Source organism: Marmota flaviventris, chromosome X, assembly GCF_047511675.1.
Source record: "Marmota flaviventris isolate mMarFla1 chromosome X, mMarFla1.hap1, whole genome shotgun sequence".
Taxonomy (NCBI): Eukaryota; Metazoa; Chordata; class Mammalia; order Rodentia; family Sciuridae; genus Marmota; species Marmota flaviventris.
The window spans coordinates 96,078,824-96,104,369 of record NC_092518.1 but is presented as its reverse complement, the minus strand read 5'-3'; the positions used below and the strand labels follow the sequence as shown (position 1 = coordinate 96,104,369).

Here is a 25,546-nt window from a genome sequence, read left to right as displayed (position 1 = left end):
GCACCTACATGGTTTTCCTAGCTTGGCTATTATGAATTGAGCTGCTATAAACATTGATGTGGCTGTGTCACTGTTGTATGCTGATTTTAAGTCTTTTGGGTATAAACCAACGAGTGGGAAACCTGGGTCAAATGGTGGATGCAGTCCAAACTTTCTGAAGAATCTCCAAACTGCTTTCCATAGTTGTTTCACCAATTTGCAGTCTCACCAGCAATGTATGAATGAACCTTTTTCCCCACGTCCTTGCCAACATTTATTGTTACTTGTATTCTTGATAATTGCCATTCTGACTGTAGTGAGATGGAATCTCAGTGTCAATTCAGAAAATTCTTAATTTCATCTGCATTTTTGGAAGATAGTTTTCTGAATATATGATTTTCTAGGTCAATGTCTTTTTTCGTTCAGTATTTAAAGATGTTGCCTCACTTCCTTATTATTGCATTACTTCTGAGGAGAAATCCAGTATAAATTTACTCCTGTTCCTCTGAACTTAACACATTTTTTCCCTCTGACTGCTTTTGAAATTTTGTCTTTAACAATAATTTTGAGCAATTTGATCCTGTTGTGCCTTGTAGTAGTTCCCTTCATCTATATTATACTTAGGGTTCCTGGATCTGTAGGTATATATTTTTCATCAGATTTGAAAAGCATTTCAGCCATTATTTTTCAAATACTCATTGTCACCTCCTTTTTTTCTCTTCTGCTATGGGGAATTATACATACAATGTCTCCCATGAAGCCGTGCCTATGCTTACTGGTATGCATTTTTTCTTTTATTTCTCTATGACTCATTTATTCTTTATTGTCTGATAGTCATTAATCTCCCATGGTATATTCCGTACTTCAGAGATTGTACTTCTCACCGCCAAAAGTTCAATTTCAACCTTTTTAATATTTTAATTCTCCATTTAACTTATATTTTGAGGTTCAATTGAGGTCCAATTCATATATAACATGCATACAAACTGCCCAATTAAAGTGTGCAATTCTTGTCCTTTATTATTTTCACAGATATGTACAACAATAAGTACAACAAATTTTAGAACAAGTGTTCCAACTCAAAAAGTACCCTTATAACATTGAGCTATTGCCAGCACCCCATCTCCTTTGTCCTTAAGCAAAAAAAAAAAAAAAAAAATCTACATTCTATCTCTATCGATTTGCCTATTCTGAACATTTCAAAAAATGAAATCACATACTATATGGTCTTTGGTGACTAGATTTTCTGACTTAGAATAATGTTTCACCCATGCTGGTGCATTTATCTATCTATGCATTATTACTTTTATGGCCAATTGATATTTCATAGTACAGATATACCTACCACATTTTCTTGGGTCATTTCTAGCTGTTAAGTATGATGAATAATGATATGAACATTGTGTGGAAGTTTTTGCATAGACCCATGTTTTCATTTCTTTTGGGTATATACTAGGTGTGAAATTGCTGGATCATATTTTATATATATATATATATATATATATATATATATATATATATATATATATATATATATATCTCCAAGGATTAAACCCAGGGATGCTTAACCATGGAGCCACATCTCCAGCCCTTTTTTATATATTTTATTTAGAGACAGAGTTGCTGAGTTGCTTAGGGCCTCGCTAAGTTGCTGAGGCTGTCTTTGAACTCACAATCCTCCTGCTTCATTCTCCAGAGCTACTGAGATTACAGGCATGCTCCACCATGCCCGGCAAGTAGTTCTATTTTTAACCCCTTGAGGCACTATTAGATTGTTACCAAAGTGAATGCTCCATTTTACATCGCCAACACAGTGTATGAGTGTTCAGATTTCTCCACATCCTCATTAATACTTGCTATTTTCTAAGTTTTTAATTACAGCCATTCTAGTGGGTATGAAGTGGCTTCTCTTTGTTTTGATTTGCATTTGCCTGAAGACTAATGATGCTGAACATCTTTTCATGTGCTTATTGGCCATTTGTATATCTTCTTTGGAGAAATGTATATTCAAACCCTTTGCCCATTTTGAATTGAGTTATTTGTCTTTTTATTATTGAATTGTAAGAGTTCTATATCTTCTAAATACCAATCCTTTTATCCGTTGTATGATTTGAAAATGTTTTCTCCCATTCTGTAAGTTATCTTTTCACTTTCTTGGAAGTATCATTTGAAGCACAAAAGCTTTTTATTTTTAAAAAATCCAATTTAATCTATTTTTACTTCTGGTATCTGTACAACAATCCTTTGATAAATTCAAGGCCACATAGATTTACCCCCATCTATTATTCCAAGAATTTCATGGTTTTAACTCTTACATTTAGGTCTTTGACTAATTTTGCATTTACTTTTGTACTTTTGCACGTAGCTATCCAGTTATCCCAGCACCATTTATTGAAAACACTCTTTTATCCCAACTGAAAGGTCTCATCACTCTTTTAAAAAATGTCAGTTGATGACAGGCATATGTGATTATCCTCATTTTGGATTTTGGTTGTTTTTTTATTGAGTTTTAAGAGTTATTTGTATATTTTGGATAATAGCCTTTATGTGTTGTATCTTTTGCAAATGTTTTCTCCTAGTGCATAAATGGTCTTACTGACTTCTTGATGTCTTTCACAGAGCAGATTTTAATTTTAACAAAATCAGCTTATCAACTTTTCTTTTATAAATTTTTGGTATTGTATCGGTAAAATCATCAGTATAGCCATGAAATGTTTCTGATTTTGTAGTCCAAAAATTCTTTATTTCTTCTTCATGAGCATAAAAGAGAAAACTATAGGCCTCAAATTTCATTATTGCCCTTTGTTGTTGTTTTTGTTTTGTGTTGCTACTATTTATTTATTTGGTGAATTTTTCAGACTAATTATATAAAATCTGCATTTTTTGTCATGTGTAGCCACTAAAGTCTCTGATCATTTAGACTCATGGTCAATGATTGGAGAAATATTTCTTTAAATGTCTTGACCTAATAATTTTTGTACCTTTTACTGAGGGGCTCTAAGTGTGCATTGGGGCAAGCCTCAGGGCTGTGGCAGACAGTAAACAATTCTGTTTCAGTCTTCCTGCTGTGTCAGAGCATCAAGTTCAGTCTTAATATGAGCAATTAGGCCTTCTCAGGTCTTTTCTGAGCAAACATGCAGCTACACATGTATGCATCACCTTCTAGAGTCCCAAGAAAACTTCAGAACTCTTCAAATTCCCCTGTGGACATTTCATTCCTATATTTTCCTTTTTAAGTTTGTCATCCTCTTTTCCCCAACTAGCATTATTGCCTCAGAAAACCATAGTGTTAGACAATTGCCATTTTTTTAATAGACACTTCTTTAAATAGACAGCTTTCCCTCACTGGCAAAGCTCTGGATTTAGGTGAAAATGCAGCTTTCCCAGAGATTTGCCAGATAGGTCAGTAACAGTCTGGTGTAGGTCTTTGGGTAGGTCCAAACCCATTCTGTCCTTTCCAGTGGCTACAAGGATGCTGAACATTTTAGTTATTGTATTTCTAAGGTTACAGTTTTTCAAAGCGACCATGAAGCTGAAGAGTAGATATGGGACTAGGGAAAGTAAAAATGTCACAATACTTCCTTTTCCTATCAAGATTTAACTGTTTTTCTTGCTTAAATGCTTTTTAGATTGTTGCAACCATTTGGTTAATTTCCAGAATTCCAGAAAAGTCACTTTTAACAATTTTTGCCAGCATTTTCATTGCCTTTATGAAGGATCAGACTGTGGGGAGGGGTCCTTATGCCCTTACACAAGAAATGATTCCCCCATGCTGAGTGTTTTCACAGTCTTATAAATATTCTTCATATTTTGAGGAGCTACTGATAAGATATTTGGAAACAAAATTATGCTTTCCAGGCTTGATGTGCTTAAGATTTGTTAAATGGAACCAGATACTTGTTTATTCTAATGCTAATCTTTCCCACTACTAAAACAAGACCCATCTATTCAATGTTCCATAATTTATTAAAGTTTCCCATCCATCCAGCAACAAAAGGATCTGATCCTTGTTCTGTGTGAGCAACAAGTAAGGTTCCATCCAGTCTTCAGGTTGTCTCCTCATGTAAGTGTACTGATTAGTGTTCTTCTTAATACCTATGGGGAACCATATGCAGTTATTTTGGGTTCTCTTTCTATGCAATTTTCTTTCCATTAATATGTCCTGTGATCTCTAGTTGCCTCGGTTTCTTTCTTAGCTCTATCTGCTCATGGCAGCAAGTATACTAGAATCGGCCTCAGTTTCTCTCCCTGAACCATGGCCTGGAACCTTTCTGAAGTAGGAAACTTGGACAATCATAGTGTTCTCCTCACTGTTTTTTTCACTTCTCAAAAATGACTATTCTTCATTGATTGATGTACAGTGTTCTGAAAAATCATCATATTCTGTTTTATCTCGTTTTTTTTTTTTTTTTGGTTGTTTCAAGTAGAAGGTTAAACATAGTTCTTGTCAGTCCATTTTGGCCACAGGCATAAGTGTTCTCCATCACACATGTTTTAAATTAAATCTGCATTATTAACATTTTCTCCATTACTTCTTTTTTTAAATTTTTTATTGTTGGTTGTTCAAAACATTACATAGTTCTTGATATATCATATTTCACACTTTGATTCAAGCAGGTTATGAACTCCCATTTTTACCCCATATACAGATTGCAGAATCACATCAGTTACACATCCATTGATTTACATATTGCCATACTAGTGTCTGTTGTATTCTGCTGCCTTTCCTATCCTCTACTATCTCCATTACTTCTTTAAGGTTATACCATCCACAGAACACTAAACCTAACCCAGATTTAGAGCATTTGCCAATTTGCATGCTGTAAGTACTCCCACCATGGCCAATTTTAAGCTACCAAAATTTACAACATTTCTACTACAGAGAATAGAATAGATAAAATAACTTCAAGAGTGTAGATTACAGTAAAATATAGTAAAATAACTAGGAAGGAATGTTTTAGAGGTTAGTTGGTTTTTAACATAATTTATTTAATTCAAAGTGATGTAATTTGATTTTTAATAGTAGCTACATTTGAAAGATCAGCTTAGAATGTTCTGAAAATTTAACAGATTCTTAACCATCTGTATCATATCACTGCCTCTGTGCGTATCAATTAGAATTACTGTGGAAGTGTCACTATAAATCAGTATGCAAGGACCAAAATTAATCTACCTAAGGAAGTACGCGCACGCTCCCTGCTCACCAAGGGCATTGACAAAAATGGGGGGGGGGGCTCTGACAAAAGCACAAAGCAAATATTTGGCCACCATTTTCTCTCCAGGAAAAAAAAGAAAAAACACTACACTCAAATTTTGCCATTAAAATTCTTTACTGTGGACTTGAAGTCTTTTTTTTTTTTTTATTTCTAGGAATCACCTTTTAAAATGGCAAGATATTTCCTGTGCACAGTAATATTTTCAGCCTTTTACTCAGCTAACACCTTTATGGATATTAAATAGATAAGAAAGAACAAGTCCCTGTGTCATTGGCCCACAGGCTCTGTGCTTGGCAAACGCAGTGGTGGCAGATGTAAGAGAAAACTTTAAAAAGGGAAAGAAGAACTACTCAAATTAAAAAGTGCCTTTTCATTGTGTTTCAGAAAGTCAGCTAATGTGTATTCACATATAGGAATCGGTTTTTAAATACTATGAAAATAATTGGTGCCTTCTATTTTGGCCTGATTATCCACTAGCAGGTCATTTGAGCTACTAGCCATTCTGTCTTACCCATCTCCTTAAAAACATTCTTATATTAGTAAAAGAAATTCAAAGAAAATGATAGCAAGTCCATCCATAAACTGCATAAATTCAAAATACCTTTACAACAGTACCCATGCCAAACATAAAAAGCTAGGAATATTCAGCAGTTTGTGTAAAAAAAGGAAAACTATAATGAGGAACCAAAAAAAAAATAGGAAGAAGAATTTGCTAAAGAAAACTAGGATTGTGATGAAATTGACATTTTTGACTTGAGTTCCAAATAATATTTTGCTTAGAATTTCAAAATGAAATTATAAATAGGTGATGAATCATAGCCCATTAATGAATATGTAGAACACATACAACCTTTTAAATACCTTTGAGGAAGGAGAGTGCTAAGAGCCAAATGCAGCCCTTGTAATCTTGATTACCAGTTTCTGTTAGAAGCTGTTAGCCCCATCTGCCAAGCAGGCAATACCAATTCCCAGTCACTTACATTGGTTTTGGGGGACAGAAAACTGCTCACCCTTGTTATAACCATACATAAAACATCCCCTAATCACCTAATAAGGTCTCCTCATTTCCTCCTCATCCCAAACTGGGGTAAATTCTTACTGGGTGAAGGCTAGTAATTTAGATTGTATCATTCTAGAAAGAAACAGGTGGAATTGACTTGCCCCCATCTGCACAGCTTTTGAATATAAATAATAGCTTTTCATATTTCTGGATTTTTCCAAGATATGAAAATACCTAAAGTGGGGAAGGTCTCTATCACTTAAAAAAATTGTAAGCATGCATACAACCTGGTAAAAGGCCCTAAATGCAGAATTCTCTCTGGAACTTAGATGGAACATGGTGGCTCTGTCTTCAAATACAACATAAAGTAGAGCCATAAGAAGGCAAGAGGGGTAATTTACACAAAGGCTTTTGCTTTGAATACTGTATTTCATAGACTATTCCTTCATATTTCCATTTTATACTTGTGGGGGGAAAAACAAGTGAAAAGGCCTAGAGTGTGGAATCAGAAAACTTGGGTTATAATCCTGATTCTGTCACTTACTAGTATTTAACTCTCTCAGTAAATTATTGATTTCCGTGATGCTAAAAATAGTCACCTATTTTTAAAAGGTAAATAATCATTCTGGGAGGTAGGCAAGGAAAAAGTGAATGAGATACATTGAATGAGACAATGTATGTAAAAGAAATTTATAACCATAAAACTCTAAATAAGTATCAGGAACCATTAAACTAAGACAACTTAAAAGCCTTCTGACTCCACAGTCACATTTTATCTGGGAGAAATAATGATCAAGAGGAATCTTTCTAATGATAGGCATAAAATCCCAAGATAGTAGTATTAAAGGAAATTTGATGATAAATAAAAGCCCCACATTACACAGTATATTACAAAACTTACTTATAAAACTTAAACAATTTACACAATATAATAAGCATTATAAGCATTATAAGAAGTAGTACAAGATGACTAACTATATGAATAAATAACACTTTTAAAAGGACCAAGTCACTGAAAATTGTCAAAATATGGCTCCACAAATCACTGGTGGTATTCAGGTAGTATCAAGGTGTTCTGCCAGAAAAATCAATCTGTGCAAGACATGTTTTATTTATATGGACAATTTTAGTTAATGGGAAGAATTTTATCTATTTCCGTTTCTTTAGTCACAAACTTCTCTTAATCCTTTTGTGACTGCTAGCAGACATCTTTGGTGTCATCATGGCCTGCTTTTGTTCATGGTTGTATATTTGTACTTACACTTCAAACTACTGGTAAAAATTTCCTGTAGCCATACCACGGTATAAAACATACTATCCCAATCTCACCTCGAAGGGCCAGTTACCCAGAAGGGAATGTGGGGGCGGGGGCAGTTAGGACAGGAGATGCAAAACAGGACAACTGTAACCAAGGGAGAATGGGAGGCAAAAAAAAAAAAAAACAACTGTGAAAACAAGCCAAAGTTTGCAGCCAAAAGGAACACAGTTTACATCACTATTTAATCCAGAGAACAAGGTGTGGATGGGATAGGAAGTTGTGAAAAAAAACATCAGAGGAGGAGGAGGAAGAGCCAGAAGGTGAAAGGCCTGTTGAGCAGGCTGTTGTATGTGTTCATATGCCCCTCCATTTATTGGGGATTCAGTGCATATTGAGAAACTAATGCTTAAAATTTGGATTAAGCCTGCGGGAATATTTCAGGGAAGCCACAAGAGCATCCTGAATTCCAAGTAATCTGCCATCCACATTTGAGAAGTACTGAAGTTGTTATGAATGGCAGAGCCACAGGGGATCATTATAGGCAATAGATGTACTCTGGGTGTAATCTTAATTCATGAAATTGACACAATGGAGGGACATTGTCTCTTTGAAGAACATATTCATCACAGTCTCTATTAGAAGAAAGATCGTGAGCTGGTTCCCCTTATGATGAAAATCACAAAGATCACAGTGATTCATTAAGATGGCTCTGAGCAGAATGATTGCTATTTCTGGAAATCAGCACTCAAGAGGCTACAATCACAGAACTCAGAGAGTCAGAGCAACCCCATCTTTGGATCTTGTTCTGTTCTACCTTTGGAGTACAGAGTTATAATGTCAGACTGACCTCAGAGTGAAAGAAAATGGAGATTCTTTCTGGATTATCACCTATAAAAACTGAGAACTGAGCCTCAAACTTCATGTCTTTTAGGCTGATTCATCCTGTTTGTCTCCTTGTAGTAAACAAATAGCTGATAAAAGTGTCCCTCATGTGGTGCTGTACCTAATTCAATGGTCTCTAAGTACTATAAATGTTGCTAATACTTTGCAAACATTTATAATGTTAAAAAAAATAGTTGACTTGGGTTCTGACATTGATTTTAGAAATCACCTTTGCTTATCCCCTTAATTTACAGAAAAGGAAATGAAGACATAAAGAAGAGATAATGTGTCTTGCTTGATTTCATGCTTTGAATTAGTGGCAGAGTTGAGACTAGAATCAAGTCTGCTAATTCCCAGAAAACTATTCTTTAATTGCACCATTTTATACATAGAGGTATGTACCATTATTTTCATTTTTCAGTTTTTTTAAGCTGTGCTGATGTAACATTTCAAGTACAAATGTTATATGTTGGGGAAGGCAAAACAGTAGAAAATTAAGCAGATTTGAAATGTGACCTTGTACAAAAAGTACAATTCTCTGGGTAATAACAAGGATGACCTGGTTTTACAGAACCCAATATGCAAAATGAGAAAGTTACAAAACAATCACATTGAAGGTGATTGCATTATAAGGGAATACTCAGCAGAACTTCTTGAGTGCATTTAAGCATTTAAGATCATTACTTGGCAGAACCTTCTGGGACAAAGAAACAAAGTTAAAACGTTAAAAGCCACTGCCAAATGAAGACCAAAAAGGCAAAATAAGCATCTTTGAAATAATAATGGAAATCACAAAGAAATAGAGCCTCTTTGACAGAAACTCAGTTTACCCTGAAAATTTTAGGGCTCTAGTAACCAGCCTAATGAATGGCCTTTCTCAGTCATACAGAAAACAGCACTATCACTTCCCCAGTCATTGAGGCTTAAACTTGAATATCATCTTGAGGTTCTCCCTGTGTCTCGTCTCCTGTGGTATACCCATTATCAAGTCCTGTTGTTCTTCCCTTGAAATAACTCTTAAAATTTTCCTTCTCTCCCTTCTATTAGCATTCTACATGAGATTCCATTCATTTATGGTTAAAAATACAAAAAACACATTATTTCTTACTCTAGTTCACCATTGGCACAACCATAGGAGTCACTTTATAACACACAACTTTCTTAATCTTGTCTTCTCTAAGAACCTATAGAAAGTCCCCAGTATCTATAAGATCAAGTTCTAGCTTCTCAACTAGATCTTCAATGTTGCCAAGTGAGTGGATGCAGTTTACCTTTTCGTACATTCTTTCATTTTCAAATATTGCCTGGACTTTCCCAATTCCCACCCTTGACTTCTACCCCCACCCCACATGAAAGAGAAATATCCTCTCAGCTCCCACCTCTGCCTATCTGAATCCTACCCAGCCTTAAATTTCAGCTCAGATTCTATCTCTTCCAAATACTTTCCTAATTTCCACTCTCAATAACTCTAGGTACTCTTGATCTTTACAATTTAATTTAGTGACTGGGTATAGTAGCCTATGCCCGTTATTCAAGCTACATGGGAGGCTGAGGCAGGAGGATGGCAAGTTCAAGGCCAGCCTCAGTGACTTAGCAAGAGCCTGTCTCAAAATAAAATAAAAGGGCCATGGGTTGTAGCTCAGTGGTAAAGAACTCTGGGTTTAATCCCCATACTGCAAAAAAAAAAAAAAAAGGAAGAAGAAGAAGAATTTAGTGTCAGATACACTCAAGGCACTGATCTTGTCCTTGCTTTTTTATTTTTTCGAAATTGAACAAATGAACAGGTAAGAATTGCTATTTAACAAAGCTATTTATACAAAGTAACAGAGGGATGAGCAAATTTTCCTATAGCCCTTGATGATTCTCTATTACTAAAGAAAATGGCAGGCCACTGGTTGAAGTGTTCCCCAATCTTTCTTCTTCACAAGATGAAAATAACATTGATTGGAAAATCTTAAATGTACTTCACCCTTGATACATTTTCCATTTTTTTTTACTGGGGATTAAATCCTGGGGCATTTTACCACAAAGATAAGTCCCCAGCCTTATTTATTTTTTATTGAGGCAGAGTCTCACTAACTTGGTAAAGCAGGCCTCAAACTTTTGACCCCTCTGCCTCAGCCTCCTGAGTTGGTGGGAATTACAGACTTGAACAAACATGCTTAGGACATTTTTTCCATTTCTTACAGAAGCAGAGAATCTTAGGATATATAAGAAAGAAGGAACTTTGAATCATTGATCATACATTGCACATGAGAAAAACTGAGGTTCACTTCTGTTTCCTGGGATTTCTGATGTTCTTTCCCCTTAGAAAGCCACTTGAAGTAAATTAATTTAATGCCAGGCACACTCAGGACACTGATCTCTTCATTATTTGTTATGCATTGAGAGCTTTAAAAACACTCCTGAGTTTTGACCCAGTAATATGACTTCTGGCAAACTATATTGGGTGAATAACCATGAATGTATGTAAAGATCTTTATGTACAAAATTTCCATTGCAGGCTCACATACAGTAATGTAAATAAATGGAAGAAAACCTTAAATATCTCCAAACTGGAGACTAGCTAGACACAGTATTATAGCATACCTGACCTGACCTGACCTGACCTGATCTAATGAAATATCATGTGGCCATTTAACATGATATGTTAGCATATATTAATATGAGGTATATTGTCTCAATTTCACCTCAGAGCCATTTCCCCCAAAAGGGAAATTTGTGGTGAGAAACGCAAAGAGTGTTGTATGGATAATTATATGTGGGAAATTCCTACAAAAATTAAGTGAAGAAAACTGATAGGAATATATGTATCGAATCATTTAAGAATGGGCCAGATGCAGAAAGTCAAGGATCAAATGTTTTCTCTTATACGTGGAAGCTAGAGAGAAATAATGAATTCTTAAAAGGGGGACCTCATGAAAACAGAAGGGAGAACAGTGAAATGAGGAGAGACAAAAAGGGGAAGAATAGCAGAATGAAATCAACCAAAGTGTATCATGTGCATGTATTAACATATCACAATGAATTTCATCTTTATGTATAACTATAATTCACCAATTAAGCTTTTTTAAAAAGTTATAAAGAATTCATGGATAGGGGAGAATGGAATGATGTAATTTAAACCAGATGATCTTATTTTTATGAGAATGTATTCATGATTTCATGGTTTAAGAAATTTTTGTAACTCTTATTTTGAAATAATTTCATAGACATAAAAATGTTGCAAAAAGTAGTACAAAGAAGAATCTCATGTACCCTTCACCGCATTTCCTAATTGTTATCACAATTTTTTTACACAAGGAGTTCCTCTGCCCCACTTACAGTGGTTTTGCCAAGAAGCTCCTGTGGATTCCAAAGGACACTCATTTCTCATGACCTGTGAGAACTTGGTTGAAAGCCACTCTCAGACTAATAGTCAGATACAGGACTTTTAACCAATTACACTGCCTATTATTTGCTATAATCAGTGTCATTTCATTCTGCCTTTCCCTTGACTACTTCAAGTAACATAATGCAAAGTGATATTGAATATTGATCAATGGATTTAAACGCTCCTGTGCAGTTAAGTGACTTAAAAGAAGAAAATATAGGTTTTTCACTCATGTCTTCACCCTAGTGAAAATAAAAAGTATTGATCTAATTCATCTGCCAGTGGTTCTACAGAACTCCCCTGGACATTAGAGAGTAGAAGAGCTTGAACAATAAAATCACTACACGTCAATTGTCATAAAAATACATTATGCAAATGAAGTGTCCAAATTTAAGCATAGATATTACAAACTTTTTCCATATAATTGGAAGAGTCACCTGTATTATAGATATTTTAGAGATATCATCCAGCCATCCAGCACTGTCCAACAGAACTTTCTACAGTGATAAAATGTTCTACATCTATACTATCCAACATGCTAGCCATGAGCCACATGTGGTTATTAAATGTTTAAAATGTGGCTGGTGCAACTAAGGAACTCATTTTATTTTATTTTAATTCACTTAAACTTAAATAGCCACATATGGCTAGTGGCTAATGTACCCGACAGTAGAGATCTAGATCCTTCTCCATCCTAAGTAGAAAATTTCTCTCTAGTACCCATAATCTCTTTGCATCCTCTCTGATAACCACATCTATTCCTAATAGCTCCAATTACAATTTATAATTGTGGTACTCTGTTTTTGATGCACATTAGATTCACTTGGGGCGCTATTGTAAAATGTCATTATAAGAAGGATGGGTGACCCAGATATGGCTATTTTTTGAAAGCTCCTCTGGTGGTTCTACTGTGCAGTCAGGGTTGGGAACCTTGAATCAATATAGATGACTCCCAATTCTGTATCTCCAGCTCTCAATGCTCAGCTCCATATACTGTCTAGATTTCTCCTGTTGATCCAACAAAACCTTCAAACACCAATATATCCAAACATGATATATTTATCTCTCATTTCCCTCTTTCACATACTTCAAATAGTAATTGTTGGACTTCTGCTATTTTGATATTTGTTTTCTGTATATTTTATACATGCTTTGTTCCCCATTTCCTTCATTACTGCCTTTTTTGCATTTAATTCATAGTATAAAATTTTGATTCCCTTCTCATTTCCTTTTGTGTTTACTTTTTAGTTATTTTCTTAGTAGTTATTCTTAAAGATACAGTTAGTATCTTTGAGTTTCTTGGATGTGTGGATTTAACTATTTCATCAAATATTGGTAGTTTAGAGCCATTATTTCTTTAAATGTACTTTGTGTCCCTTTCTTCTTTTTATTTTGGGATTCCTATCATATATCTGTCATATCGAGCCTTACAAATCTCTGAGGTATAGTTCATTGCTCTTCATTCTTTCTACTTGCTGCTCCACTGGCTCGATGTTTTTAATTGATATATCTTCAAGTTCATTGATTCTTTGATATATCTTCAAATTCATTGATTTTTGTCATCTACCTGCTCAAATATCTTGCTTGGCATGTGGCAAACAATACTGGAGAAGCTCCTCCAACTCTGAAAAAATTCCAGGGTTGGGGAGGAAAACAAAGACAACCCTCTGAACTAACCCCTCTTCATGCAAAAATTCAATACATATATATTGGCCAGTTGAAACATACAATCACAATTTCTTAAGGACAAGGTTCATATTGCTCTCTCAGGCACGAGCAAGAAACCCTAGGAATGTGGACCATTTTCCCCAAGGCTTCATTGGTGGATAGTAGCTGGTTCAGTAAAATTGCCAAAAACTCTTGCCAAATTTAACAACTTCTTTCTTGAAATACTACCCTAGTTATGGTAAGGTTTTTATTAAATTCCAGAGTCCAGAAAGTTGATTATGATGGCTTTTGCTACTTTAATCAGTGTTTTAGTGGAAGGATGTGTTTTGGAAATTCTCTACTGTGCCATTTTTGGTGATGTTCTTTTAATCAGAATTTTCATAGAATGTTTTACACATTTAAACTCCCATTTAAACATCAAGCGTTTTGTTTGTTTCTTTGTTTTGTTTTGGGGTCTTTTTTTCCAACCTGAATAAGATAGTTTTATAAGTTTCTATCTTAATAAAGCGAAATTATATATATATTTTTAGATTGAGTCTATTTTTTTTCGAGAGAGAGAATTTTTTTTAATATTTATTTTTTGGCGGACACAACATCTTTGTTTGTATGTGGTGCTGAGGATCGAACCTGGGCCGCACGCATGCCAGGCGAGCGTGCTGCCGCTTGAGCCACATCCCCAGCCCCAAAGTCTGTCTATTTTGTAACATAATATTTCCCTATCCTCTTTGGTCTTTATAACCTTCAATCACTTCTTTTATATGAGTGCTGTTTCTTTCTTGTCAAATTTTTCCCTAGGTACCTTAAGATGTTGTTATTATTATGAATTATATACTTTCCACTTTAATTTTTAAGTGGAGATGATAATTTCTAGCATAAACTTTTTAAAGTATTGATAGTTGTAAAATTTTCTTGCATTCTGTCACTTGACCAAAGTCTCTTGTTAATTCTAACAGATTGTTTTTATAAAGTTTCTTGGATATTTTATTTATACAATACCTGTGTATGAAGGTAATTTTGAATATGTTTAAATATTTATAATATTTTCATGTCATTAATCAGAACCTTAAAGTTAAATAATAGGAGTGATGCTAGCATCATTTTCTTGTTCTTTATTTTAATGGCAATGGGTCCAGTATTTCACAAGTAACTATGGCATTCATGATTGATTTAAGGTAAGTCTTTTTGTATAGTTAGTTTGCTTCTGTTGTAGTTTTACTTAGATTCTATTTTTTTCCCTTGGGTACTGGGGAATTGAACTCAGGACACTCAACCACTTAGCCACATCCCCAGCCCTACTTTGTATTTTATTTAGAGACAGGGTCTCACTGAGTTGCTTAGGGCCTCATTGTTGCTGAAGCTGGCTTTGAACTCCTGATCCTCCTGCCTCAGCCTCCCAAGCCACTGGCACTACAGGTGTATGCCACTGTGCCCAGCTTAGGTTCTTAAAGTAAATGGATACTGGATTATATCAAATTATTTTCATCTATTGATATAACCATGTTTCCTTAAGTTGTTGACTTATTCATTGAATTGTATTGATAATTTCTTGTTATTTAATCATGATTACATCTTAGAATGAATTACACTTGGCCATAATGTATTATTCTTCAAAATCATTACTGTTTTTCAATTTGCTAATATTTTATTTATAATTTGGGGGATTATTTTCATGATTGAAATTGGCCTATAGTTTTGATTTGGGAATATTTTCATCAGGTTTTGGCATTAAGATATTCTAGCTCTGTAGAATTAATTGTGGAGTGTTCTTTCTTTTCTATTATCTGAAATATTTTCAATGTTAAGAAAATTGGCTGTATTTTTAAGTTCTATATACAGCTGCAATGCCATCTGATCTAAATAATTTAATTGGTAGATATTTCAAAACAATCTTAATTTCTTTTATGATTATTAGTCTGTTCAAGTTCTTTATCTATTGGTGGTTTGATTTTGATAATTTATATTTTTTAAAATGCTATCACTTAGGATGTCTTCACCTACTTTTAATTAAAAATGACTTAAAGCAGATTAACAAAAATAGGATTATCATGTCACACAACTAGAAGCCTAGAGGTTGAACAGTTCTCAGATTGGTTAATTAAGTGGCTTAAAAACTTTACCAAGTACCCAACTTACACTATCCTCAGCATGTAGGCTGCATCTCTTAGTTTGGCTGCCCTCATAGTTCCAAAATGAATGCCAGAGTCTTTAGGGTCACATGTAAATGCCAACATTCAGGGGCAAAAAAGAAAATGGTTCTTCTTTTATCTCTTTTGAATTGCAAAAAAAAATCCTTTCCTAGAAGCCCTCTGGCACATCTCATTGGCTAGAACTGCATCAGAGACCCAAATCCACCTTAATCACTCACCAATGCAATCACATTACCAATATCAATTTGTTTTATAATAATCATGACTCTTTGCCTAAGGTGAAGGAGGTGCTTCTTGCCAGAACACATGGCTCTATGGTAGTTGTAGTATGGAGCTATGGTTAAACATACAAACCAAAGAAAGGCTCTGGCAACAGAGTAATCCCCCATCCCTATCTTCATCACTATTTCTTATGATAATTTAAAACATTTATTGAGAGGCTACTATGTGCCAGGTTCTTGGAATAGAGTAGTAAATATGACTGAAAAGGGATTTGCTATTATGCAGCTTACATTTGTGTTGGGAAAACTAAATGTCAAAATAACAAACAAAATATGGTCAATTCAAGTAATGTAAGTTCCTATAGAACGTATCTTGAAGAAAATATTGAATAAATCAAGCCAGGGTAATGAGATAGTGACATATCGAGGAGCTTGAAAGAGTAGTCCTCTTGGAAGGCTTTACTGAGGTGATAACATTTGATCTAAAATACCTATATAATGAGAAACCAACTGGAGACCTATGGAAGAGCAAACCACATATGCAAAGGCCCTGAGGTAGGCACATGCTTGACAGCTTTGAAGAACAGAAAGCTATCCAATCATCTCTTTAATACCATTGTGGTTTATATGGCGAGGCCTGAGCACATGCTATTTTCACTGTGTAGAATGATCATCCCTACATAGCCTTCACTCATCTCCAAGGTGGAGTTGAACACTTCTTCCTGTGCCCCTAATATAGATTAGAAACCTTATAACACTGCAGTACATTTAACTTATTTATTTTTTGAGGAAAAACTGAAGTTTTATTGCTTTGCTAGCAAAGGAGAAACACAGGGGACTCCTGTCCCAGAGGCTATGATTCTGCACATCCAGGGGAACAGAGGACATTTAAAGAGGTAATTCAAAGGCTGCATTCCATGTGTTCTCTGTCTGAGTTGGAATGATTTATCTATATTTTTTGTCTCCCGCTCTGGACTTGCAGTTTATTGAAGGTAAGGCTATGTCATTTGATTAAGTATATTTGTGTTCCCTACTACCAAACACTCTGGGCCTGTCAAATGATAGGTACAGGACAAGTACTTATTGAATTAAAAGACTGAATATATACTATTGTTGATAGTACTGTAGGCTTTATGGAGCATATAAAAGAACCTGCCTTCATTGAGGTAGTTAAAAATATAAACTCTGGAATTGGAAGCTTGCTTCCAAGTCCCCTCTACCACCTACTAGCTGCATAATCTTAAAGAATTTATTTAGCCTCTCAGTGCTTCAGTTTCCCTATCTATAAAGTAGGAGATAATAAGTTAATAGTTAACTTATTATCTCACAATGAGGATTAATTTAAATACTGTATATGAAGCACTTAGTACATATACCTGCACATAAGTGGTAAATATTAACTTATTTATAAATTGATCAAATTGTTAGGTTGATAAAATTTACACACACATGAAAACAAAATTCTGGAAACACATCACTATGCAGGACTCTATGCCTCCTAAACCAAGATGATATAAAATCATGACCTCAACAGTGCATTGTAGAAGGAAAGAAGGAAGGAAGGAAAGGAAGGAGTACCCACAGTGTAACTTGTGCTGGCCTGACCATATCTAGAGCACTTTGTTTATTTCTGAGCATCAAAGTATAATACAGATATAAACAAACCATTAGGATGCTCCAAAATCTGGAAACTACTTAATAGGAAGAACTATTGCAGAAACTAAAAATGCTAATTGTAGAGAAGGGTCTATTTGGACAAAGGAAAACACAAGCGCCAACATCAAATTTTTAAAGGTTGTTATGTGGAACAAAAGAGCTTTGCTTGATATTGCTGTAGAAAGCAAAAATAGGTCCAGGGAACAAAACCTGGAACATGACCTCAGATGAACATTAAGAACATTAAGAAAATCGGCACTCACCACATAGGTGATATTGTCAAGAGAACTTTTTCGTTGGGCTAGGGATTATTTTAGATGACCTGTAAAATCCCTTGCAGGAGGTTCAAGATTGGTACTTTTCAAGGAAAGAGTAGTGTTATTATTTTAAAGTTAGGAAATTATCAACATGGCAATCTGAAAGAAGCCAAAATGTTCTGGAAATCAACACCCCACAACCTTCCTCTGAATAGGCCATCCCTGTGCCTTTGTACATGGAATTTGTATTATAGTCACACTTTGGATTGGACAAAGTACCTCTTCAAATGTAACTTTTTTCCTAGATAAGTTATGTCTTTAAGCTATTCAGACATTACTACCAGTTTGTTTTGTTTTTTTTTTTATCACAGTGCTTGGTATATAGTAAGGATAATTTACTAAAGTATTAGTTCTCAGTCATTCATACTTTAGATTGCACAGATTTTATCAGGTTCAATCTTTCTGCCTTAAAATGGCCCTGAAGAGATGGACAATTGGACAGATGAGCATGGATAACCAAGAGAAGTCACAAGGTTTCACCATTTATGCCCCAGTCCTTATGAAACACAGTATGAGCTCTGTGCAGATACCAGGTCCCTCTGAAGGTATTATTATTATTTTTAGTTGTGAAGCCAGGCTTTTCTCCTCACAGATGAAGTTCTGTGCTAGGCAGTGATCTGGGCCAGGATTTGGCAAGGCCACATTGCACCCTGGCTTTCTGCCCAGCCCATCGATTTAGCTCTTTAAATCGCATCATTTAAGCCTACAAATGTCACAGACACCATTAGACAAACTCCTCTGGCCAGCAGTGAAGGAAAGAGAGAACATGATAAGCCCTCTGAGGCAGCCTGTTGAACCATTCTTAATCTTTCATGCTTGGGGGACTACAATGGTAATGGGGTTCGCTGGCAGAATGGCATGGAATACAGGCAGGTTTTGTTTTTAGCAGTTAAGAATAAATTTCAAGGCTTGGTGGCAATGGCAGTTGAGTGAAGTCTGCCAAGTAAAATGGTAAAAGGTGACTAGAAGGAAACTTCTCAATAATACCTTCAGAGATGCCAGGAAATCTATCATTATTTCCTTATTCCCAGAATTATGGCAGAGTAGGAGTAATAGTAAGCATATGGAGAAGGGATTGATCTCTGGAATGAGGCCAAAGCTGTAAGGGTTATGTGGCTCCAACTGTGGGGACTGGAAGAGAGCAGGGAATGAGGCAAGTCACTTGACATCTACATGAATTTCATGTCAAGAGACATATATAGGTAACTGAATTTTTGTTTCATTCTCAGTGCATAGTGTAAAGGTGGACATGGCTATTTAAAAGAGATTTCCAAGGCTGAGCAGCAGGCCTCTCCTTTCCCCACTATCCTTCTAGTCAGACATCTATTTAATTCCAAGGTCACAACAACTTTCTTAATGATGAAATCATGTTAAGATATTAGTACCTGTTGGACTGAGGGTGTGACTCAGTAGTAGACTGCTTGCCTTGCATGTGCAAGGCCCTAGGTTCAACCCCTGGAACCACACATAAAAAAGATACCACTAGCTGATAGCCATATGATTTATTATTCCTTCTAGAGGTCATTTTGGAGATGTCATACATTAAAGCAAAAGAGTGACTCACTAATGGTACAATATCAGCCAAACATCTGGAGATATTTTTTCTTTCTACAGAAGGATTCAACGAAGCCTGTCATAACAGCCCACTAGAAATGAAATAGAACAGATTAATCCAAATGCAAGGGATGAAAAGTACAACTAGATTTTGAGTTGAATATATACCATCCAATTATACTTATTTCAAATCTTAAATTACCATGATTTCACTGTCGTCTCTCTCCACTTCTTTAACTCATGTACATAGTGAAAATTTGACACATAGAATTCCATGAATGGTACTGCTTATTGAATTCATTATGGTAACTATCAGAGGCATTAGTAGTATAGTGCTGCTCCAGTACCTGGCACAGTGCCTGGGGCATATTAACTATTCAAAATTATAATAATTATTTTTTACATCTTTATTGCCCCAGCTCCTGGCATAATGCCTGGCATAAAATAGAGCACTGCTGAGTTGCTTCCCGTTGTTCTCACTTTTCCATGGGATACATTTTTCTTCTGTTTTCCCCAATGCTGTGCCTTACTAGTATAGTCTTAGATCTTCCTGTAAGAATAGTGCTTAGCTCAGCACTATCAGTGACACCATCAGAAAAGCCACTTAGCCTTTTCTTCTATGGCAAATGGGTAGCGAGTGTTTAAGACCATTTTTTCAGATAGGAAAACTGAGGTCATGAGCTGTTACCTTGGAATTTTAGCTTACTGCTCACCCTTGTATCTTATTATAGCTTCCAAAATAGGGCCCTGCTCCACATCCCACCCCCCCACACCATTTCCCTACCAGGCCATCGTCAATCTCATCAGTTTTATTCTTACACTCTGTGGGGCCTGGAATGCCCTCATATTTTCATATTTATTCCATCCTCCAGGGATTAGTTTAAGAACTACCACCTCCATGAAATCTCTGAGACTTGCAATCCTCTTTGAATCTGGTGATCGAGCCTGTTCTGAAATCACAAAGCATCAAATCAGTACCATCTAATTTAGCACTCGACTGTGCCAACTCTCCTCAGTTAGATGGTTTTTGCTCATTAAACATCCATTAATTATCTGTTGTGTAGCAGACCCTGTGTGAATGTTTGGGAATTCTCAAATGAAAGTATTCCTACCTTTCTATTGAAGCAGACCAGGTTCCCCACCCAAAAGACCTTTGCCATAATTAAGCTTCTCTTCTTGTCAGAAGATTTTTACAAAAAGTGTCAAAATAATGTCAGCAGGGTTTCTGCAGAGGGCATTGTGGTTTGAAGCTTCCTCTTTCTTGTAAGTACAAGGTTTGCAGACAAAAGGTATGATAGAGTTAGAATCTGCAATCAAGCTTGCTGGGCAAAAAGATATTATCTCTGTTTTCTTGGTAAAAAGTGGTAAAACCTCTGTATAGCCTAAGACTATGGGATAAAGAGTAACTGTTATGTACCCATCTACTGTCATGTAACCACACCACTGAAAATAAATCCAAAAGAATTTCCAGACTTGGGGTCCAGAGATTTTTAGCCATTCGCAACTCTGGACTGCTATAGCTTATAAACCTGCTTCCTGAAAATTCCTCAGATGTCCAGCCTCTACTGTCTCACATCAGTATGGCTAAAACATAGGGTGAAATGAAGAAAGATACAGGAATATCAATGGAAGGTTGCCTCATTCTTTCTTCATATAGATACCAAGTGTCTAGGGTGTGCCAGGCACTGGATGAGGTGCAGGTGCTAGAAAAATAGGACAGATGCAATTTTTGCACTTGAGTTTTAAAGTTAATTGGATAGGAGAGATAATTATTCAGCAAGACAAAGAAGTATGTAAAGAGAAATTATGGTAAGCATTCAAAAGGAAGGAAGAGGACAGGGTACCGAGAGAAGAATATGAAGGAACTATTTTAGATAGGGTGGTTAGTGAAGGTCGCTGTAAGGAAGTGGTATTTTGTTGAGGCCTGCAAGATGAAAAAAGCTGAAGAAGAGTGTCCCAGGCTGTGATCAAATCTCTTGAGGTAGGAAAAAGTCTCAGCATATTGGAAGAAGATTTAAACCAGGCATGATGGCACAAATCTGTAATCCCTGAAACTTGGTGGTGGGGGAGGACTGAGGCAGTAGGAACACAAGTTTAAGGTCAGCCTCAGAAATTTAGCAAGACCCTGTCTCAAAATAAATAAATTAATTAAAAAGACTCAGTGGTAGTGCCACTTGGGTATCATGTGCAAGACCCTGGGTTAAATCCCCAGAATTTTTGTAAATAAATCCCACTTTTTGTAAAAAATCTTTCTGACCCTTTTGGTTTACAACATAGACAGCAGTCTACAATTAGTATTGTGAAGAAGAAAAAAAATAAGAAGTTCCATAAGGCTAAAGAGTACTGGCTAGGGGTGAGAGAGTTGCTTAAGAAGACAATGGAGAGGTAAATGCTTTGGAGAGCCAATACCTTGCAGACCTTATAAGGAATATTCATTCATCACAAAGGCAAGAGAAAACTAACCAATGAACAATGAAATGGGATTGGTTTTTGTTTTTTTTTCATGGATAATTTGGGGATAAGATAGAAGGTAGACTTCAACGGGAGAAAATACAATCAAGATGATCAGTCAATTCCAAGGTCATAGCAATGGTACAGGTGAGAGTTGATGAAAGCAGCTACCTGCTCTTTCCTGCCCCCTCCTGGCACCACATTGATTAGCATAGTGCTAGGCACACTGGGAGCTCTAAGTGATCAAGTAAACAAATGAAAATTGAATTGAGTTTCTATTCAGGAGGTCATACAATCTCTTCTCCCTTTCCCCTTTTGGTTTACAACATAAAGAGCAGTCTACAATTAGTATTATTAAAGTCATTTGCTGTATAGTTGTCAATGCTTACTCTGAGTGCTGCTTTCCTTTAGCTACTGCTGAGTTACTTGAAAGTAGTGAAAGAAAATACCAGTGCTTCTCAAGAGAGCCAAACAGCACCCTGCTCTCCTGAGATCTGGATGCAAAGAGAAATTTGTCATTTAGCCCTCTTCAGGGCAAGAGGCACCTCTCATCTACAAATGCTAACTTCCCAGAAGATCACAAGGACATGAATTACAAATTCCACTTGATATAATATATGCTTCTCCTTCTGCCAAAGCAAGGATATAATTACCTGAAAGAGTGAGGTAAATGTTTGTGGAAGCTCCATGTCTTCATTTTCTCTTACATCCAGGAGATGAGACAAGGGGATCTTTATCACATTTCCATTTCCTTTTGCTGGCAAAATAGTTCTATAATGAAAAACACTGAAATAGGACCATTCTAGTTCGGCCTCCAAGGGAGCCTGGAGGACTAAGAGATGGGAAGGAAAGGGGAGCCAATCACCTAATGGATCTGAGCCTCATGTTCTCCCCTGAGATCATCATTTCCATCTTACAGAGCTAGTACAAGGAGTCAATAAGGAATGTGAGTGAATTTGATCCTGTAAATTATAAGACAAGAGCTCTATCTTGTGATTCATTCTATGCAAATGAAGGCAAAAACTGTCTCTTTTTTTCTTACCCTCCCAGATAAAGTTTAAACACATTGTAGGAGCTCAGTAAATAGGTTTTTGCTTAAAAATCAATTCCATTAAGAATAATCTGGCTTTAGATCTGGTACAAATAAAACAGACCATTCACTTCTCAGAATTAAATCAAACAGATTCTCAGATCTGTTAGCGCATTGGTTTGGAATGGTAGAAGGAAAAAAATCATGGATGGGCAGAGGCAGTGCATGCTTATCTTTTGCAGATGGCTTTGGCTGATTGGAGTCAATATCCCTTCCCCAGTGAGCAGCAACAAGAAACAGGATTGCAGTTAGCACTAAAACAGCATTTCAATCCAGGATGTGCATCTGGGACAGTTGCAAATGTAATCTTGAAAATTAGTACAAACCCACAGACCAAGGGCTCAAAAGGAAACTGGCCAAAGATGAGCACCAACTTTCCATCATCAACCAGCAGTATTATTATGAGTATTTTCAGGCAGCAGAAAGGAAGGAAGGAAAGAAGGAAGAATTTGTACCATATGTTGGACGGTTTACTCTGTGCCAGTTGCTTTGATAATGTACACCTCCTGTAACTCTCACAATAGCTTTACAAGGCAAGAATTATTCTCTCACATAGGACCTAGCACACAATAAGCAGTCACTAAATGATAACTGCCAGTGATATTATTAACATGAATAACCTTAGTAATAATAAGTGAAGCACAGAGGGTTTGAGTAACTTAGCCAAGGTCTCAGAGCTGACAAGTGATAGAACGGGTGTTTGAGTTCAGGTCTTTATAACCCTAAAGCCTGAGCTTTTTCTGCTGTACCCCTTGGCAAGAGGGAAAGGATAGTGTCATTAAAACACTTTGGGATTTTTCCAACCCCTTAGCAAGGCTGCCCTCTGTAACTTGTCACCTGAGACCTTCAGATAACTAAGAATGTTTTTGGTCTTTCCCTCTCTCCTCACTCAGCTTTCTAAATTGCTATGAACCATGGCCCAGCTATACTACAAGAAGGTCAATTATTCACCATATAGAGACCGCATCCCCCTGCAAATCGTGAGGGCTGAGACGGAGCTCTCTGCCGAGGAGAAAGCCTTCCTCAATGCTGTGGAGAAGGGGGACTATGCCACTGTGAAGCAGGCACTACAAGAGGCCGAGATCTACTACAATGTCAACATCAACTGCATGGATCCTCTGGGTCGGAGTGCCCTGCTCATTGCTATTGAGAATGAGAACCTGGAGATCATGGAGCTACTGCTGAACCACAGCGTGTATGTGGGTGATGCATTACTCTATGCCATCCGCAAGGAAGTGGTGGGTGCTGTGGAGCTTCTGCTCAGCTACAGGAAGCCCAGCGGAGAGAAACAGGTAAGAGAACTCCCTACACGCTGGGAAATGGCCAGAAACAGCAGCACACAGTTCAAAGCCTTGAAACTAGGGAAGGTTAGATAGTCTGGAGTTAGGAAACTCTATCTCAGGAATCGCTTCAGTGATCTCAGGTGGTATTCTAGAGCTATGCTGAGTTATGCTCACTTGCCTTTTCCTTTTTAATATTTGCCCATATACATTCAATACATAACGATTCAAAATTGTGCTCTTCATTTCCAGAATATGCAAGCAATTTCTACTTCTCCTACCCCTGCTTCTTTCTTCATTTCCTTACTGTACTCAATGATTAGATTGTAGAAAATAAGAGACCAAACACAGACCTGGCTTTCTCATTCCCACTGGCCTCTCTTCTGCAGATGAGAAAGGAAACTTTGAACTTGGATGCCACTGTAGAGATACAGATGGACCTAAGCCCTCCCATATTTTCCAAGTACCTGTTTATGTGACTGCATTCCACTCATAGACGTTTGGGTTTTGCCCTGGTGATTATCATATGCTTCAAGGCACCTAGATTAGATATTCCATAGTCATCTTTGATACCTCCCTCTATCTTGCCTCCATATTTAATTCCTAAGCCCTATGCTTTCTTAATTCCCATACATATTTTCTTTTCTCTCTATCCCAGCTTCCACCACTATGACTCTATTTCCATCATCTCTCTCCTAGATGAGTGATTCTCAAAGTATAGTCCCTAGATGAGCAGCATCAACATTAACTGGGAGCTTATTTTAAAATGAAAAACCTTAACACTCCCCAGTTCAGTTCTAAAAATCACAAACTCTGGGGTTGGGTTCAGCAAGCTGTAACTTAATAAGCCCTCCAGGGAATTTTGATGCATGCTAAGGTTTGAGATCCACTGTCCTGGACTAACAAAAAATGTCTAGCTGGCCTCCCTGCATTTTCCCTTCTTTCAAGCCATCCTAAAAAAAATGAGCTTGGTTTATTTGTATTGAAATCTCATAATGATCCTATCATTCCTGTCCATCTTTCAGCAAGTATAATATATCCTTGACTTAGTCCACTTTCTGTTTCTGTGACAAAATACCTGAAGCTTTGTAATTTATAAAGAAAAGTATGGTCAGGCACAGTGGCACACGCCTGTAATCCCAGTGACTCTATAGGCTGAGGCAGGAGGAATGCAGGTTCAAAGCCAGCCTCAGCAACTTAGTAAGGTCCTAAGCAACTTATGAAACCTTTTCTCAAAACATAAAATAAAAGGGACTGCGGATGTGGTTCAGTGATTAAGTGTCTATGGATTCAATCCCTAGTACCAAAACAACAACAACAAAATGTATAACTCACAGTTTTGGTGCCATCTATTCAACTTCTGATGAGAGTCCCCTGGGCTGCATCACATTGTGGTAGGAAAAATGGAAAGGGAACCAACCACAGGCAAAAAGAGCAATATGAGAATATATAGT

At 36.5% G+C, this 25,546-nt stretch overlaps 1 protein-coding gene across 5 annotated transcripts in view; it reads left to right on the top strand.

The window, feature by feature from the left end:
• The window catches only part of Trpc5 (transient receptor potential cation channel subfamily C member 5), a 294,090-nt gene that overhangs the window by 113,888 nt on the left and 154,656 nt on the right, over positions 1–25,546 (top strand). For 3 of the 5 annotated variants that reach the window (XM_071606796.1, XM_071606797.1, XM_071606794.1), the window contains exons 3-4: positions 8,590–8,729; positions 23,706–24,104. In XM_071606796.1, coding sequence (XP_071462897.1) covers positions 23,727–24,104 — 378 coding nt within the window. In that variant the 5' untranslated portion in view covers positions 8,590–8,729; positions 23,706–23,726. Of the gene's footprint in view, positions 1–8,589; positions 8,730–14,509; positions 14,549–23,705; positions 24,105–25,546 lie in introns of those variants that run through there. The other 2 variants (XM_071606798.1, XM_071606795.1) reach the window with 2 other exon arrangements.